This window comes from Ptychodera flava, chromosome 1 (genome assembly GCF_041260155.1).
Source record: "Ptychodera flava strain L36383 chromosome 1, AS_Pfla_20210202, whole genome shotgun sequence".
Classification (NCBI taxonomy): domain Eukaryota; kingdom Metazoa; phylum Hemichordata; class Enteropneusta; family Ptychoderidae; genus Ptychodera; species Ptychodera flava.
The window spans coordinates 34341422-34361573 of NC_091928.1; the positions used below are offsets into that span (position 1 = coordinate 34341422).

A 20152-nucleotide genomic window follows, 5' to 3' on the forward strand; every position below is an offset into this window, starting at 1 on the left:
GGTGGCCGTACAATCTCTGGAACATTGCAACCAGAATTGTTGTGATGGCAAATGTAGCTGCTTGTGCAAACAGCTCACTGATTGGCATGCATCAGGGCAGTACAATAAGAGTAAAACTTTCAACCACATACCGTAGATGGCACCATTGCAGTCCCATTATTCTTGACAGTGCATCATTGCACGTCACAGCCCAGCTTCAAGTTTTTACTTGAGTAAGACTTGCAAGCAGTAAAGATATAAAAGTACCTAATTTATTTCAAAAAATGAAAATAAAAAGCTTCGATGTATTCTCATTTGGGATAAAACGTCACACCAATCAATAACATCAGCGGTGTGCGTCACACACCTGCAGCATGTTGTGTTATAGGTCACCATCGTGACACAAAATACACTGCAGTCTGCTGAGTAGTCAGTCTCAGCTTGTTGACACACATGCATAGCAAGTGGGGCTACAAGGCTATCAACACCAGTGACAAAGAGTACGGTACAATCTTCAAAATATCTTTATCCAAAACCCATACTGCAAAAAGTGAACTGTCACATTATTGAAATCACACATCTGTGCGAGTGAGAGAAGCTCTCACACACACATATGCACAAATGATGTAAAACACAAGCATGCCAAAGGGCCAGTTGAATATAGTTACCCAATACGTTCACGTTGAGCAGAGCTTGAAAATCCTTTTCTAAACTTTGTACATAGATCAGTCACAAGAAGTTGATCAAAGATATTTAACACCTCTCATTCTAAATTTCTATATAGACGCTTTTTCAGATTACTTTTTCTCAAAATTCACTGAACAAGGAACATAGATATCAAGGTGTATGATGGTCTGTACGGTGGCAAAAGCAAACTAAAATGACAAGAGGCAAGACATTTGCTGAATGCAGAAAAATACTATATATTATAGTCCAAACATGGCACTATCTGCAGAGTGTAGGTGATCATTTGCCCATCCTCAGGAGGGCAAATGGTGTCCTGCCTCAAGAATATATAGTCCCATGTTTAGGCTATAATGTTTATATTACAGGTCTCTCACATAATTTTTACTCCAAAGTTTTTGGTTTACGTAATGATATTCATACGCTTTAATTCCATGTTCGACAAAATTTGTTAAAAAAATAGAATGATTATCATCATTGAATGGCGCATTGATAGTAATGTATTGCCAGTAACACTCCTGTACTGGTGGCCATACTCTCTCTGGAACATTGCAACCAGAATTATTGTGATGGCAAATGTAGTAGCTTGTGCAAATGGCTCACTGATAGGCATGCATCAGGGCAGTACAATAAGAGTAAAACTTTCAACCACATACCGTAGATAGCACCATTGCAGTCCCATTATTCTTGTTTTTATGTTATTTATTAAGATGTATCCAATGTAAACTGAAAAAAGGGTTCACATAGGATTGGGTGACCAAAACAGGTGCAAGTCACCCAAAGTCGGTCTTCCATAACACACTACACAACGAGCAAACGGAAAAGCCAATTTAAATATACAACAATTAATATTTAAAAACAATAAAACCTTTCCAAAGAAAACAAATTTACGTAGGTCTACATTTCCTACAAAGGCAGTGAATTGTCCATGTACAAGTGTTCTGATGATGAACGATAAAATTTGCTCCAATACCATTTTTTTATTGCTCTGTTGAAAGCAAGTGTTGAGTTGATGGTCCATAGTGCCCTGGGTACATTATTCTGTAAATTCTGTAATGCTTATATCATACTTCGTTATTCTTTTGCCCTATTCAGGCTCATCTTAACAACTCAAATGAGACCAGTCACCCAGACTGCAATGTGGGACTCTCATCTGGCTACCCCTACAGTCTTTGGAAATCCCATTCAAAAATCTCCAAGCAAGATGGCGTGACACAGACAAGAGCAATGCACCCTGGGAGCAATTGATCTCAGATGAAATTATTATGTTGTGAGTTATAGTCACAGAAATATAGCTACAATGTCATAGAGAAGAGGCTTTTGAAGTAAATTCTCAGTAATGACTGGGAACCTTGACTTTCATGTCTTGCATCAGTTTATGAATAAGTACAACTAATCCAAGACATAAAAGTAACAATTCACATTCATTGCCAAGTGCAGACTTCAAAAGCCAGTTATATGTACTTTAAAGCTATATTTTCTGAAACTTAATCTCAAAACAGTAATTACATCATAGATCAGTTGCTCCCAGGATGCATTGTTGTCAGGGCAACAGAGACTACAGTACACCACGTGACCAAATTGAGTAACCCTGCTTCTAAACACAAATCATTCATCTTTCAGGAGAAGCAATGTTTTCTCAACATCAAGTTCCTTTGAATAGTTGATAAGTCTTTCTTTCAGTTCTTGTGGATTTTTCACAGATATTGAATGTTCAAATTTGGGGAATGCTCTGTGTTGCCGGTGTGGAATGCATGAAAATAAATTCTTTGATTTAAACTCGCTGACAAACTTTCGCACATCTTCTGTATCACCGCTTGTTGTGTGTGGAGTATACTGGTATTTCTCTGGCAATTTGTCAAAGTGTACCTTCTCCAAGGACTTGCCCAATGAGCCAACAAGCTTTGATGACCTGTCAATCTGTGTATCAGTGTATTGGCCTCTGCATCTCTTGTTCAGATTCACTGTAAAAGAAGAAAATATCATTCAAAGCTCAAACTGAATATCAAAACAGCCCTAAACAAAATAAGTACCAATGAAATAAATTTTGGAAAAAAATCCTGTTTGTAAGGCAAAAAAACGTTTCTGGTCATCGCGCGTCATTTCAGAACCTGCATGTCATGTCTTTTTTTTGTTTACATACTCATCAGTACAGCTATCCTTGATATCCCTGTTTGCATGTCCGAAAATGCTAAACAGAAAACAGAAGTAATATGCAACCAGTGATAAAAGAAAATAACTGTTGCATCAATAGTGCTAAACCAGTATTGTTACGAATAAAAAAAATCCCATAGTTGCATCACTTTTGCTGAATGTGAAGGACCAGAAATTTTTTTTTCTTTTGGCCTAACTTAGGCTGTCAAAAAACTGGTAAATTGGACAAGCAATGAGTACTTAAACACATGATAAACTGCTGTTTTTTTAATGATTTAAGGTAGCTACATGCCTTATAGACACTTTTAGATTTTTTGATTTTTCTCAGTCATAGAAGTCCCAATCCCCAATAAAGTATGTATCTAAAAGTGTCTATAAGGTATCTACCGGTAGCTACCTTAAACAGGAATTTCCCCCTATAAAAGCTGGATTATCGTAAATCTATGCAAATGTAAAGAAGCCATGCTACTGATCGGACGTGCCATGTTTGGTCCCAGAATCCCACAATTTTGCCATGTTTCTGGCGCCCATTGTCGTTGAATCTTGCATGAGATGTCAGTGAATATATAGCGACTAAACTTGAGTCAAAAAATAAACTGAAAAAATGTTCCCTTTTTTGTCGGAGAACGCATGTGTTTCAAAATGTGTTCCCTGTGTGACCGTTTGACCCCTCTTTGCATATGTCACAAAAGTGCACATCATGATTATTCAAACTTATCATACAGTCAAAGCGATGCTACGAGAATTCAAAAACTCCCGCCAAGTGTGTGCAAATGGCTGCATCATCAGTAATCCCCTATTGTGCGCCCACAGTCCTGTAACTTCCTGTTTAAGCAGAGTAATGCTATGACTGATATGACAGAAATAATAGCTGACAATAACAACATATGTGAAGACAGTATGAATGCGTACCTTTTGATGATGTTAAGGCGACAGGATATTGTCTGTTTGAGGGCGCTGTTGTAAGCATTCCATACAAAATGACATGTACTCACGTTTGAATTCGTTATTCAGGAATTCGTTCACAAAGTCCAAAGCTATATTATTACCCAAACCACCATGCAAATTTGCAGTGCGGTTCCAAGTGAGTTCATCGGCTAATCTTCGTGGCAGCCAACCATTAACACCTTTGATCAAGGGAAAAAGTAAAGCTTTGTAGTGTTTCACAGATAACTGTGCAAAAATAATTCTGAATGTACTTAGAGCTTTCCTGTGACCTTTGCATATTGAACTTAAAGTTTGAAACATGGTATTTTATGACAAACACTTTACTAGGTATGTACCGTGAATGAGCTCTTTGATGTGTTGTGTATGGTACATCCCCATGAGGAATTCATACAGCTAAGTGATATGTCAGCATGATTCAGTAGCAGGAAGGAGCTCCCACAAAAGGAATACTAGCAAATTCATTGGGCAGTTACTACAATAAAAGAAAAGTAATTATTAACAGGGTGACGCTGTTATGCCCTTTATTGAGTGAGTAAAGTTGTTTGTAGTTCAACTCACCACAGCATGATGAAAATCGCTGTGTACCAGTACCGGTATATTATTTGTGATCTGAACCTCTCTCACATGGCACAATCCCTTTTTAAAATTATTATTATACCTAAGCTACAGTACTGGTCTCATGATCGGCTAAAACTCCGCCATGTGACATTCCAAAAAAGGTGATAAGACATGTTTGATTTGCTATTGTCCTCGCTGTTGCCCGCTAGCCGTTCGAACACAAATTTGAAGGGTACACGCACATAGTAGTGTACCGGTACTCGTAAAAGAACTTTTGCTCAAGATATTAAAATACGTTATTCAAAAATTTGTCCGTCATTTCAACCTGTTGCAGTAAAAATACTGGATTTTGTTATGATTTCAAATGTTTGGCGTACTAAAATTAATAACACATGAAGATCAGGCAATATCAGGATCTGTGGCCTGCCCTCAGGCTGGTGATCCTGACTGAAATATTGAAGACCTCGCCTGTGGCTTGGGCAACATCGATATTTCGGTCAAGATCGCCATCCCTTGGTCATGCCACAAATCATGATATTGCCCTCACAGTCATGTGTTATTATTGAAGTACGAATTGTAAACAAAACTTACCAGCAAGTAACCTATGCCCTTGAATAAGATATTTAAAATGATCATGCTGCCAAAACTGCACCATATCAAGTCTCCAGTTGCGAATAATTGCTTCACCATCTGCATGTCTTTCCACTTCTTTGTGGACCATCTGATATAATCCTCTCCACGTAAGACAGGATGAGTACTGGAACACATGATCTGAAGCTTGTTGTAGAAGTTCTTGGTGTATGGTTTTACAACTCTCACTACAAAACCAGTTTGTATCTGTAACTGAAATATTCTTCATTAAATAATTTGTAAAGCAGCACCTGATATTGATTTGATAGTTCTATTTAATTGCATCTCAGATTGTAACATAAGATACGCTATATTTCCATGTATATTGTACAAATCTTACTACTAAGACCAGAAAAAAAATATTGATGATTCGAATTGTTAGAAAATTAATAAAGCCAAAATGATTTTAGTGGTTGAACTATTAGGGATTTCAACTTTTTTGACAGGTCATAAGTGACATGCTTACCATTTTGGATGATTGAAACATATAAAGGTGACTTTCTTAAGGTCCTGACTTAGACATTCTGTGCTGTACATTGTATTGTGTATTTTATCGAAAATAAAAATGTTCAAAACATCTTGACATGATTGGTTGGTCAAATTATTAGGGATTGAGAAAGTCCCAATTTCCATCAGAGGTCAAACTGATAAGGGTAAAATACAATTACATTTTGAGGAAAAAATAAGGTGATCTGATTGAAAGAGTTGTTGAATTTACAGGATTTTTATGGTATGAATTAATTAAGCAATAAAGCACACCCAGCGATGGTATAACATGAGATTTTGACCAGTTCACGACATACGGTATATGCACGAGCGATAGCGAGTGCGTATATGAAGTGAACTGGTTAAAATTAAGTGGTATACCGTCGCTGGTTGTGGTTTATTACTGTTATATCATTACAGTATATTGAAATTCTGGCGTGCAGCGTCATAAACAGATATTTGCTGAAGTTGCGAGCTCGAGTGTATGCCAGCCGTGGTATACCGCCAATATACCACGGTTCTTTTCGCATCTCGACAAATCAGATCGCTGTATTTGCACCATCAATGTACTGGTATGATATAATAGTCAATATCTCAACCGTATGCACAAAGTGTGATACCGGTATGTACCCACCTGGCATCTTTGTCAAGCCCTTGCATTCCAGATGAAACCACTTTCCATGAACACAACGGTCACCACGGGAGCATGCAATCCATTCTGAATCGGGAAGTTTTTTCCTACAGCAAAAGATAGAATTCTTCCCACAATCTTCACAACACCACCAGTCACCTTTTGGTATGTTGTCTGGGTCAATGTCAACACAATGTAAGTGATACCACCTACTTTTGTGACATTTACCCCTTCGAGAACATTCTATCCAGCCAAAGTCATCCTCCATGGCTAAAAATACAGTAATTATTGTTTAGCACTACGGATATTAAATAAGATTCTGAATGTTTACAGGAAAATCACTCTGTTCAACTCCATTGCTGCCGTTCCTCTTAACTGTGAAAGTGGGCAGGTAGATTCAGTCAATGATTGTCTTGCCGACTGAAATATTCTGGATTGACAGCCATTGGAGCAAAATAACAATTTGCTTCTCAAGTCAAACTACAGCATGTAGCACCCTGCAAGTAATAGTTTATTCTCACTTGACAAAAGAGGGGATTTTCAAAATAAAAATTACAAAAAAGTATAAAAGGGACATTAGCTGTAACTTGTTACAAGTTTTTCAGTATTCTGCTTCAGTCTGTATATCAACTACCGTGTCTGGCCCTAATCCATTTATCATGCTGAAATTTCGAGTATTTTGTCAACACAGCTTGTATGTATGTAGTAATCATTGTTTATTATTTACAAATGAATTCTAGTCCGGACTTGAATACAATTTTCAACAATAACAATGTAGATAATACTCATATAGGTTGTGTTGATATGCTAAATACTTGGCATTAAATTACAGTTTAGGGATTCAATGCAGAAAGTGCAGGGTTACCACAAAACAAAAGTTCTGAAAAAATAACCAAAAGATACAGCTTGTTGAGTTTTAAAGTAGAATCATAGACAGTAGAGGGGGGGGGGTTCTTCCTCTTTTACTGTCTATGGTAGAATGCACCTCAGGGACAGATATTTGCACCCTCAAACCTCAAAACTTTTCCAATTCTTCTTTGATCTACCACTTATGAGGGTTCATTTAAAACTGTTGGTGTAAAAAACTTTATAGTCTTAGCTTTTCCAAAATTGAAAATTTTATTTTTCTCCATAGAGATAACACAAGGGTGGCAGCAATTTTGAATTACAAACATTGGTAAATCTTGGGTAATTTGTTTCTCCAGTACTTAAATTTGCAAGGTGACCCCCTATTTTTATTCTTGATTTTGAAAGAGAATGGTTGAAATATTTCTTGAGGAACGTTTTGTCAAAAGTTTTAGTCTTTCACTTTTGATGTGCCTTCTACATTAAAGGGGAAGTTTACCAAGGATGATATGTAAATATGTGCTAGCTTTGTGGTCACTTACCCCGGAAAAGCAATTTTCGCCATTTATAACCTAGTGCATTTTTTTACAAAAACTAATAAAAATAGCACAGGAAGTTGCATTTTAGCACTTCATCAACTCCATGTAATTTGAATCATGGGAAAAGAGCTCCAGACCTGGAGCTTACATCACGTGATGTGGAAGGGACATCTTCTGATGGGTATGGCATTGTCCTTACACCCATGCTCTACCAGAAGCTTCAGGAATATATGGTTATAGAAATATAATCAGAACTCTCACTCCACTCTATTGTTAAACAGCCGGGAAAGCTTGTAGATTCAGTGGTTAGTATTAAACAGCAACACAAAATCTGACAGTGGACAGTTTATTATAAGTGATTCATCGTTTATGCAAGGATACTCAGTATAAACAATAGTTATGTAAATACGCACAGCCTGGTTTGAGCGTGGGTAAGTGGACAATGCCATACCCATCGGAAGATGGTCCCTTCCATATCATGTGATGCAAGCGCCAAGTCTTGAGCTTTTTTCCCATGATTCAAATTACATGGAGTTGATGAAGCACTAAAATGCAACTTCCTGTACTATTTTTATCAGTTTTTGTAAAAATATCGCATGAGTTATAAATGGCGAAAAATAGCTTTTCTTGGGTAAGTGACCACAAAGCTAGCACATATAGAAAAACCATCCTTGGTGATCTTCCCCTTTAAAGTCTTTTTAAGGCAATGTTACATAAAATATCTTATTACCATTATTGCTGTCACACAAACAGTAGACACCCTCATCCTCCTCATCATCATCACTGCCATCATAATGATCATCATCCTCATCATCATCATGTTCTCCATCGTTCACAACATCATGTATTGACTGGTAGTCAATGCTGGGCCATACCAGTGAAACAATATCAGCTGCCAAGGACCCTAGATATGCTGGTTTGTCTGCGTCCTCTGTCGGGGCATTTTCCGGTCTCGCATCAATGTCTGTAATGTTGAGCAGTTTCATCGCTGCAAGTACTACCATGGCTTCAGTGGTGAAGTTGAGCAGACTTTCTACATCATTGATGCAGTGACTTATATTTTTCTTCACATTTGTGTGCTTGAAAATAGTCTTCAAATGAAATAGAGTCCCTTCATTGCCAGCACTATTTTCACTGAATAGCATGTTCATTGTGTCCTATGCAATAGAAAAAAGGGCAATGTTGACTGTTGAAGTAAGTTAAATCATAAAACTACTATCAAAGACAGTGTGTTCATATTTGGTTTGAATTGGTCCATTCAAGAAATATTTAAACCAGAAAAACAACAATGACAAAAGTAAATAAGGTCTGAAACTTTAGGTACTGGAGGTCAACTTCAGCAACATGCATAGCAGAGAAATGTTTCAACACATGCAGTCCCTCTTAGTTTGACCAGGTCTGCCAATATGTAACAGTTCATGAACAATGACAGGAAATGACTCATATGCTGTTTCAGTTACTGCCACCACTCCTACACATAATACGTACACTGCATAAAAATATGTTAGAGGTCATAGAAGCTCTGACTCAGATGTGTGCACTGTTTCAGTTACTACCATCACTCCTGCACATTTGCAGGATTTCCCCTTTTTTGTCACCTCATTTGCATATTTTTGACACTGACATGTTCATTTGAACAACGTTACATCTCAACCCCTGGGTCTACCTGTACCCCAAATACAAAGATGGTAGGTGTGGTGGTTTGGAAGCTTTTGAGTTGGACAGACATACATCCGCACATACATACATACATGAATACATACATACATACAGAGAGACATACCGACGCCACCGACTCACCATATATTAAGCTCTTTTTTCTTTTTTATATATATATATATATATATATATATATATATATATATATACCGGTATATATATACCGGTATATATATATATATACCGGTGTATGTATGTGGTATTATATATATATACGTATATGTATGTATGTATGTATATATATATATATATATATATACCAAATATGAGCTAAAAAATACTAAGTTCATTATTATAGTCTTCTAATTGGTAAAATCATGAAAGTATTTAACAAAAGTAAGTACATCAGGTAAGTTGATATTATGTACATGTACCTGAAGAATTATACATCTTTCATAGAAATCTTGACAATTTGGTACAAGACCAATCAGTCTGTCAGATGGGTCCTCACTGTCTGCCATTGCGTGTCTACCCTCAACCATTCTCTCAGCAGAGGACTGGTCTCCATGACACAGGATTGGATATGGATCACCAGGATTCCTCTGTGGCACATATTTGTTCAGATTGTTCATGATGGCCACAACACCATTATTAGTTGCTGGATTTTCTTTGATGATGCCAAGGTTAATCTGTCAAAAAAATCATATCATTCATAACAGTATATGTGTCTGTCATGTTTGCATTTCTAGTTTTTCAGTATATTATGTAATTTTATATTCATGAAATGTTTTCACAGTAAAAATGATAACATGTGTACGGTAATATGTCACGTATATTAGTTCATTACATTGCTAAGAATTTTGACTACTATCATTTGTGGTTCTTGTAACCAGGGGCATGTGAAAATACAGGGACATCCAAAGACAAGACAACGATATACAGAGCATTTTTGCACTTACAATTGTACTTTTCTTCTTGGATTCTTGAATGTACTGGTGAGGGATGTAATCTTCCATTTCGTCTTTGAAAGACTGGAAGTATTCCATATGCTTGCACACAATTCTGGTCACTATATGTTCCATCCTTGTACGCAGCAACGTCCAGTCATCTATAGATGGCAGGAAACACTGTAGATTTAAGTCAACAGCCCTCTTTGTTGGCAAGTTGTCGAGGTCATCAAGATGCCGAAATGATATTCTGTTAACAGCTGCATATGACAGCGCCCCCAACAGGAACTTATGCTGCTTAATATTCGGCTGATAAAGAGCTACGCTTTGTGGTTGAATGTTGTTCCAGCAAAGAGAATACCCAGGACCTATAAAAACAGTGACAGTGTGTACATTGAAGGTAATGTCAGGATAAACTTCAACAAATTTCTCCTGTTGTGTTACATTACACACCACTATTCAATTGTATAGTTATGTAAACGTGGCATGTACCGGTATTCTAACGTGGCAGCATTAGCCATACATTTGATGTAATATGAAATTTATTTTGTTAGCTTCCACTGAGCCAAAGAATTCACAACAAGGCAAATAATCCAATCACCATATACCAGTAATGTATTACTGTTTTTGACAAGAAGGTGAAACAACCAAACAGGTGTCAACAATAATAAATGCAAGTTACACGGATATGCTAACTACTCTAATAACAGATATTTCAGAATTCTCATCGCAGTAAATTTGGTATGCTTTAATAAAAAGAGCACATAATTTTCAGAAATACTTAAAGCTAGTCACTGCCACAATCAACCTTTTGGGTAATATTCGTCACTAACGTGTATATAAAGAAGTACGGTAGGCAGCTGATGGCCTACTGCAGACCATATCAATGCCAACTCTGTACAATAGATATGGTGTTCACAAGGAATGTCAAACATCAAAAGACTACAGGTATAGCGCTGATCGCAAAGGACGTCACTGTTATCTCTCATTAATATGCATAAATATTTGTCTGCATTTTCTGCATAAATGACGAAAATAAAACCTGCGAGTGTTAGAATGGCTATTTAGCGGCACACTTATTTGTATGAATTGATGACTGAGACTACAAGCTGCAACAACAGCCGTGCATACAACAACAAAGTTTGTCCGAATTTCGGCATATTTGTCCAAAAGTCGCGCGCCTGCAGCTATATTTAGTAACAAACCCGAAATCACGATCAGCGCTATTGTTGAACTATGTTAACAAGTCTTTGAAAGGATATGCATTACACTGAATGTTGTCTAGTGGCTGAACCCCTTCTTCCTCATCATCTTCTTTGTCTCCATTTTGAAACAGCCTCTGCCTTACATCTGTTCTTTCTAAATTGCCTTCCTCAGGTACCAGTACTTCATCATCAGAAATGTCTCTCTGGATTAAAATAAAATAAAATTAATTTGCCATACACTCTTGGTGCTGTATCATGGATTGCCAAAACTTTCTGAATAAGAACCTAAAATGTGTACATTTCTTTCTTACAATCAGTTTCATGAGCGCTGTTTTGATGAAATGCAAATGTTGCGCTCTGTCTGTTTGAAAGTAGGATATTACAATCACCTTTACATCATTGTATGTACACTGTATCATTTTTGTAAGTTAATGATAATATCCTGGCTAAACTTTATAAGAAAAACAAACGACATCCAGTAAAATTAACCCCAGCGGAACAATTTTTCTGAGACACTCTACCTCAATATTTTTTTTCATCGATAGGATGTCCTTGTCAGACTGTTGTACGAGTCTGTCAACCAATCGCATCGTACCTCCTATACCCAAACAAATTCCCAGTTTGTGAAATCCTTGAAATTCCTGGAAGACAACATCAACATTTCAACTTGTAAACAATTAACGCTAGAACTAATCACCAAGATAAAGGTCTGATATTCACATCACATCACATCCATCCACATACTTAAAATACAGTTAAAACCCTATCAATTTGACCAAAAAAAAATAATTACGATATTGTCGAAAATTTACAAAGCCAAAATAATTTTTTTAGTGCTCGAATTATTAGGGATTATAACTTTTTTGACAGTTAATAAGTGATATGCCTACTATCTTGGATGATTGAAATATAAAGGACTTTCCTGAAGTCCCAACTTAATTTTGTGCTGTACATTACCGGTATATTATTCTATGCATTTTATCAAACAAAATGTTCAAAACACATTGTCATGATTGGTTGGTCAAATTATTAGAGATTGAGAAAGTTCCAATGCCCATCTGTGGTGGAACTGATAAGAGTAAAAATAAAATTGATAAAAGGTTGGTCGAATTAATAGAGAGGTATATATGTTGTTTACTTTATTCATCATTTTGAAATTGAAGAGCAGCTGTCTAACTGTTATACAAACTGTATTGTTCTTTCAATACACCATCAAATTTTCAGTATGTATGAATATTATATTTTATAGCCCAAACATGAGACTATGTGCCCGAGGGCAGGTGACCATTTGCCCGACGTAAGGAGGGCAAATTGTCTCCTGCCCCGAAGGTACGTAGTCCCATGTTTGGGCTATAATATTTTTATTACATGCCTCTCTTACACAGTTTTCACTCAAAATATTTAGATTTATTGGCAAATGATAATCAAATGCTTTATTTCCATCTTAGAAGAAAATCCGTTAAAAATGGAACGATTTTCATCATCGAATGGCGCAATGATATATTTACACTACTGTTATGCGGTTTATCAATTTTTTTTTTCAGCTAAATTTTCCAAAACCGGATTTCCTGTGCAAAACATGAAATTTTGACATTGGTCATTGTCATGGGTCCCTTGAAACCGTTTACATCAAAAAGTTGTCAATTGAAAATAATTCCAGTTCACTTTCAGTCAAATGATGACTATGCGGCCCGCGACGTCAACGACGAGTTACCATTGAATCCTATGGAGCATGCGACGTTCGATATACGAGGCATGTAATAAGAAACTTGATCTGTATCATATACATGCACATAGAATAAGTGAGATGAAATAATATACTTAAGTGATCAAATGTACATTTGAATTTTAAGAAAATACAAAATATGTTCTTGAAAAAACTTACTTTCTGACTACTGCCCCCTTTGTACATCTCAATGGAATTCATTTGCTGGACCAATTTTATTTTAGATGGACTGCGTAAATGCAGCAACAGACCTAATGCCATGCCAAGTCCTGGTACCAAATCACCATTGTGCTCATCAGATCTACAATAATTAATGTATAGGATAGACATTAAAATGTTGTCAATTGTCATTAAATCATGTCGAACATCTGAATTTCTAAATTGCAAAAAATAGACAATATTTATTGTCTACACTTACACTTGAACCTTACGATAACTGTGCTTTGTTGTCATGGCAGCTTCAAGGACAGTTTGAAGGACTGGCATCTTGTTTGTAGTCTCTTCCAGTACAGAACCCCAGGAAAAGTTTTCGGCTGTATCCCTTGTCAAAGTTTTCATCAACATGTTGTCCCCTTTAAGAAAACTGCGGACTTCTTGTCTTATCTATGGATAAACAAGTCATCGTTGATGACACAGCCCCCACTTGTTAATTGGTAATTCAATTACAGGTCCTCGGAGAGTGAGGATAGAGTCCTGTTCATTAATTGGGTCTGTGATTAAAAATACTGCAATACAGATTAGGCTTAATGGCCAAGAATGAGCTCCATGGTGGTGAAAATGTAAAATTAATCTGGGCTACCACCCTAATTACAAAAATGATGCAAGTAGTAATTAATCAACAGGATGTTGCCAAACATTTTTCATTCTATCATAACACTGACAGATTATCACCAGTACCACATTTCATACTATTTGATGCAGTGTTTCTGGGCATACACCCTAAAAACAAAAATACCGCCAATAATACAGTGTTGCTCACATTTGATCAGAATTGGTACATACTAGTAGTATTGGTACCAAAGAAAGGTCAATGATGAATGTTATTTCTATCTGTTCAGTGCAACAAAATTCTACATTAATATTATGACAATGATTTCTACACAGTACAACCAGAAAAACAAGAATGACAACAGTAAATAAGGTCTGCAACATAGGTACTGGAGGTAAACTTTAGAAACATGCATATCAACTTCTGCAGCAATGGGACAAGCAGATCCTACATACATTTGCACATGTCAATTAAAAAAATACAGCAATTATACGGTGTCGCTCACATTTGATCAAAATTGGTACCGGTATATACCAGTATGGGTACCAAAGATCAACAATAAATGTTGTTTCTATCTGTTCAGTGCAGGAAAATTCTACGTTGATGTTATGACAATGATTTCTGCACAGTACAACCAGAAAAACAACAAGAAATATTTAAACCAGAAAAACAAGAATGACAAAAGTAATTAAGGTCTGAAACTTTAGGTACTGGATGTCAACTTTAGCAACATGCATAGCAGAAAGGCAGCTAGCGCCCTCTTAGTTTGACCATAGACGGTCTTCCTCCCCTCTACTGATGGTCTTCCTCCCCTCTTCTGTCTGTGGTTTCAGCAGGTCTGTTAATATGTAACAGTTCATAAACAATGACAGGAAATGAGTCAAGTCAGTGGAGTTAGCCTGCCACCACTCCTGCACATTTGCAGGATTTCCCTTTTTCTTACCTCATTTGCACATTTTTGACACTGATGTGTTCATTTGAACAAATTCACATCTCAACCCCTACATCTACCTGTACACCAAATACTGAGACGGTAGCTTTGGCAGTATGGGAGCCTTTGTGTGTGACGGACATACATCCGCACATACCCACAAATATACAGACATGCAAATCAATTCAGCTTATATGATAACCTCACATTGGTATACCAAATGTGAGTAAAAATCAGCTGGAGAGGGCTTGACAAAAAGAAAAGGTGGGAGAGTGCGGAAATGTAAAGTAGGTGATTTATTTATTTTATACAACCTTGGGGATTTTTAAAATGCTATCAGTGCTGTCATTCAAATGTAAACAACACTTAACTTAGTTACAGATGGAGAAATGCTTAGAACTGTGGGGGTGATTATGACATCTGGAATTATCCTGGATTGAAATTTCTTATCAGTTCATGTGTGTCTTGCATGGAAAAGTTGTAAACATTGGTCCAAAATGAAAAAAATTAACCTCAGCTTAGTTTTCTGGATCAAATTTCACAACGAATTGATACCAAATATGACAAAATTTTGTTCACGGCCTTTACCACTGTCTCACAACATATGTCTGAAACTAGTCAAAAATTAGGAAAACACTTCACAAAAGTACAAAATTGAAGATATTTCTCTGAAAATTTAAAACAAGTGACCTAGCAGGAAATAGAGCCCCTTTATGTCATGTAGAGAATATGGTTTGTATTCTTGGAGATTTTTTAGTGAAGTTTACCATGTATCCTATGTGTACACAAATTCATACACTAGTTGTAAAATTCCTGAAAACGTACTTTCAAGCACACCAATCCTCAATTCTAATGATTTGGAAAATAATGCATACATTGAAAGAAGAGATTATCATAGTGTTTTTGTAAAATTTTCCATTGATTGTGTCTTCAGTCATAGAGAATAATGTGATGGAAAGTAGGGAGACTACCGTAATTGCACCTGTTTTATGAAATAAAAGGATATCGATTTTTTTCCAATGACGAAAGAAATTTCCCAGATAAGTTTTCTTAGAGACTGACCCCTTCAGTTCGTCATAACTTGCTGCCTAAAATTATTGCAGCTGTAGTACCTACAGAATGTAACTTTTATGGTTGTTTAATGATTATTTGCAAAACTTTCACTGAAATATCAAAAAGTACTTTTACTACATATCATTTAACAATTATTCTGATACTTTACAATATTGCCTTTACAGAACTGAAAAACTTATAAGAAAAGTAACCTTAAATGATACAAATCAAAGAGAATTGTTGGTAATTTTTTGTACTGTGCAGGTTAGCCTGACCGAAATCGCAAAAAATAGGTGCAAAATTACGCAATCAGATATTTCATCATAACAGTAATTTGAACATATTAAATCTAGAACATCCCTAGAAACATGTCTACTACAATCAAAGCTATCAGACAAGTGGTTTTTGAAAAACAATTTTTTGAAGGAAAAGGTTATTGCCCCCAAAATACAAAATTGCATATTTAATCCTAATTTCAATATATCATATTAAGATAAACCCCAGAAACCTGTATACAAAATATCAAAGCTATCAGATCAGTAGTTTTTGAGAAACAAAGTTTTTGATGAGTAGTTTTTGAAGAGAAAAAATTTTGACAAAAATTCGGAAAAGGCCCTAAAATTACAAATATGAAATTTCACTACAATGTGTACAAATCTAACTGAGGTCATCCCAAGGAATATGGGTACCAACTTTCAAAGCAAATGGACAAGCAATTTCAGAGAGGAAGATTTTTTGACTAAAAACTGGAAAAATTACCCCAAAAATACAAACATCAATATTTACCCAAATTTGTACGTGTAAGTGAACTTACCTAAAGGAAGCTGCATACCAAGTTTCAACCCAATCTGACCTATGGATGCAGACTTTTAGCAATTTTCAGGATTCGACATTTTCCCTCTCATTAGCATATTTTTGACACTGACATTGTAAGTTGAACAAATTCACATCTCCAGCCCTGGGTGCACATACACAAAATACTAAGATGATTGGTGTTGCGGTTTAGGAGTTTTTGATATGGACTGACATATATATATACATGCAAATGAGATGCAAATAAGATAACCTCTTTTTGGTATATATATACAAGTACCAAATGTGAGCTAAAAATGTGAAAAGTAGAGTACTACCGTACAATAATAATATGATATAACAATACCTTGGTAATTATAAACCGCAGAAAACTCCGTTTAGCAACTTTACTTGAAGAAAACAAAAGGTTGAAGGCGGAGTGGTATTGCGATCGCTTGATCAGTGTAATTACTTTCGCTACAAATGAGTCTCTCTGCAAAAAATATAAAAGCCATCATGGATGTGGGGGACAGAGACAGAGACAGAGAGAGAGAGAGAGAGAGAGAGAGAGAGAATTATTGCAGCTAACTTCACTCAGAGGGGCAGAGATGAAGAAATAAACAACAGAAGGGAAGAAACAGAGATTTGAACAAATCTAATAGAGGCCAACCCTACGATTGTGCATACCAAATTTAAAGGCGATTGGATGAGCGTTTTCAGAGAAGAAGATTTTTTGATCAAAAACGGTAAAAACTGCCACAAAAATACAACTTTCAAAATTTCACCGCAATTTCAACAAGTGTAACTAAATTCACCATAAAGAACATGCATACATGTACATGTACCACGTTTTAACCAAATCTGGCCAGTGGTTACAGAGTTTAAGTAATTTGCAAGAATTTTCCTTTTCTTCTCTCATTTGCATATTTTTGCCACTGACAAGTTCATTTGAAACAAATTCACATCTCCCCCCCCCCCCTGGGTGCATCTGTCACCAAATACTAAGATAGTAGTTGCTGCGGTCTAGTAGTTTTTGATGTGAATGGACATAAATCCACACATACTAACTTACATATGTACATACAGACACTGCCAACCTACCATTTAACCCTTTTCCTGCCAGACAGTATTTAGACTATTACTTCCCCATCAGCCAAGTCAGTAAAAAGCGGTATTGAGCCAAAACATGACGTATTTTCACCCGCTTGGCTTGGTCTGTTATAGCATCTTTAGTCCAAAAAAATCAAGTTTACAGTATTTATGTTTTCAATAGCCTTAAAATGTACAGTATTATGTTAAAATACACCATATGGAATATGTTGTGTTTCATTAATTTTAACCATCTTGACCTGATGGTGAAAGATGGACTTGGCAGGAAAAGGGTTAAGCTTGGTATACCAAATGTGAGCTATAAGGAGATTGATTTTTGCCAGTATATTTGACGAAAGAAATTTAAATGCTAACTTTTCTCAAAATGAACCGCTTCAGTTTGTCATATCTCACTTCCTGCAAAATGTGACTTTTATGGTTATTAATTATTTTCCAATTTTGACAGAAACATCAAAACATATTTTCTCTAAATATTACCAAAGAATTATTTAGATGCTTCATGTTTTTGCTTAAATGCAAAGCAAAACAAATTATAAGATAAGCAACCTAATGGTTGATAGAGCTCGGATGTGGTATGTAAAGAACAGAATAACTATTTTCTGACAAATATGTGTTGATGAAGGTGGAAATCTTTGATAACTAATTGCAGGACGGCCTGACCAAAAATGGCAAAATAAGCTGCAAAAATACATACAGTGTAATGTCAAAAATACAAATTTACAGATTTCTGATCATAATTTCAATATATTATATTTAGATAATCTGTAGGGACCTGTACCCTAAATATCAAAGATACCAACAGATGAGCAGTTTTGAAGAAACAAATTTTTTTACCAAAAATGGAAAAATTACCCCAAAAATACAAACTCTAGATTCCACCATAATTGGAATATGAGATATTTTGATTATCCCTAAAGTATGAATCTGTATACCAAATATCATCGTAAGAGCATATTTGGTAATAAACATTTTTGACCAAAAATGACAAAAATTGCCTTAAAAATACAAATTTGCAAATTTCCGCACAATTTGAACTAATCTGAAATATGTCCACTCCAAGAGACTTATATATAAAATATTAAAGCTGTCAGACCAGCCATCAATGAGAGGAAGATTTTTGCCCCAAAGCAGCAAAATTAGCCTCAAAAATACAAATTTGCATATTTCTTCACAAATGGAACAAATCTGATTAAGGTCATCCCTGGTGACTTGTACTCCAAATATTAAAGGAATCAGACTGGCTGTTTCGAAGAAGAAGTTTGGAATGTAATATATTAAGTTGACAGACGACGGACAACAGACAACACACGATGGAAGATGCCACACATCCACCTACATATCATTTAAGCTGAGCCGTGTTGCTGACAGCGGAGCTAAAAACTCACTTTCATTTAAATCAAATAGCATTATGGGTAATTTATTATGCTGTGACACAGTGATGACACAATCTATATAGCCAAGAATTATAAAGTAATTATACTTACCACAAATCGTGTTTCGGTTACATGCGTCTTCCTTGCTGATTTATGGGTCAACTTCGTAGGACTAGGAGCATGGAGGTGGGAAGAGCTTCCTACTTCCATGGTTGGAGTTGGACGTTTTCTCTTTCTAGTTTCGAAATAATTGCCTTTGGCCGCTCTCTTCTCCAGAGTGTCTTTAAACTCAGATAATTCCTTATTGCGTTTAGTGATCTTCTCCAATAACCCATAGCAGATGTTGCAGAGAGCTCTATCTTCTGCCGGTCTTGGGGATACTGGTGAAGAAAGGTCAAATACGTCGATCGCAGCATCTTGGACGGACTGTTCTGTACCTCGAAGTTTGGATTGAAACGAATGCCTCTTGTAACCTCGCGTCTGCTTCTCAAACACTTTACCGCAGTAGACGCACGTGCGCGCCATGGCGAAAGTGGCAAAAGTTTAAAAACAAACAAACAAACAAACAAACAAAACGAGCGGACGTTAGACGAGGACTTCTGAGTACTGTTCCGAAGTGGTGGTCGCACTCTGCTAAGGTGACATAAGTCACATTTGGCGGAATCTCGTCTGTGCAAGATTGAGCTCAATTTGACAGAAAAACGACGCTCAGAGTCGTTAAATTGTCAGTTTTCCGCCTAGAGTATGATTCTGATGACTATCAAGCACTTGGTTGCGTCGATGGGATTGCTTGTGATCAGGAAGCAAGACTGAAAAGAAATCCCGTCAGGTTCAAGGAAGCGACCGTTTCTGTGCTGCACAGCACAGCAGATCTGCTGTGCAAATTTACGCGTTTTAATGGGTAGGAATTTTGGCACAGGGCAGAGTGACTTGCAGCGCTCATGTGGACAACCGAGCTTTGCCTGGATGACTTGTTGCGTGATGCATATGGTGTCATTTGCAGCTGCAGGATACGCCTCATGCCGTGGTCTTTACAGCTATGTATTTCACCATACTTGATAAATATCATCACAATAGCTATCAATTAAACGAGGAAATTAATGAAACAATACAATTGTGAATCTATAAGATA

At 36.4% G+C, this 20152-nt stretch overlaps 1 protein-coding gene across 4 annotated transcripts; it reads right to left on the bottom strand.

The window, feature by feature from the left end:
• Positions 1-229: 229 nt before the first annotated feature.
• Positions 230-20128, bottom strand: LOC139135775 (uncharacterized). Of its 4 annotated transcripts, XR_011553037.1 has the most exons (14): positions 19132-20128; positions 16905-17030; positions 13411-13595; positions 13152-13293; positions 11788-11907; positions 11331-11469; positions 10074-10429; positions 9549-9803; positions 8186-8612; positions 6074-6340; positions 4915-5160; positions 3813-3944; positions 1504-2627; positions 230-1181 (listed from the first exon to the last, which is right to left on the bottom strand). XR_011553037.1 is itself a non-coding variant. In XM_070703482.1 (13 exons), exons 1-13 carry the CDS (start codon positions 19543-19545, stop codon positions 2272-2274), a joined length of 3165 nt encoding a protein of 1054 aa, XP_070559583.1. In that variant the 5' UTR covers positions 19546-20128; the 3' UTR covers positions 230-2271. The 4 variants fall into 4 exon arrangements, 3 of the variants coding, with proteins under 3 accessions (XP_070559583.1, XP_070559575.1, XP_070559594.1); XM_070703482.1 differs by having other exon boundaries at positions 230-2627; XM_070703474.1 differs by having other exon boundaries at positions 230-2627; positions 4915-5166.
• Positions 20129-20152: the final 24 nt, after the last annotated feature.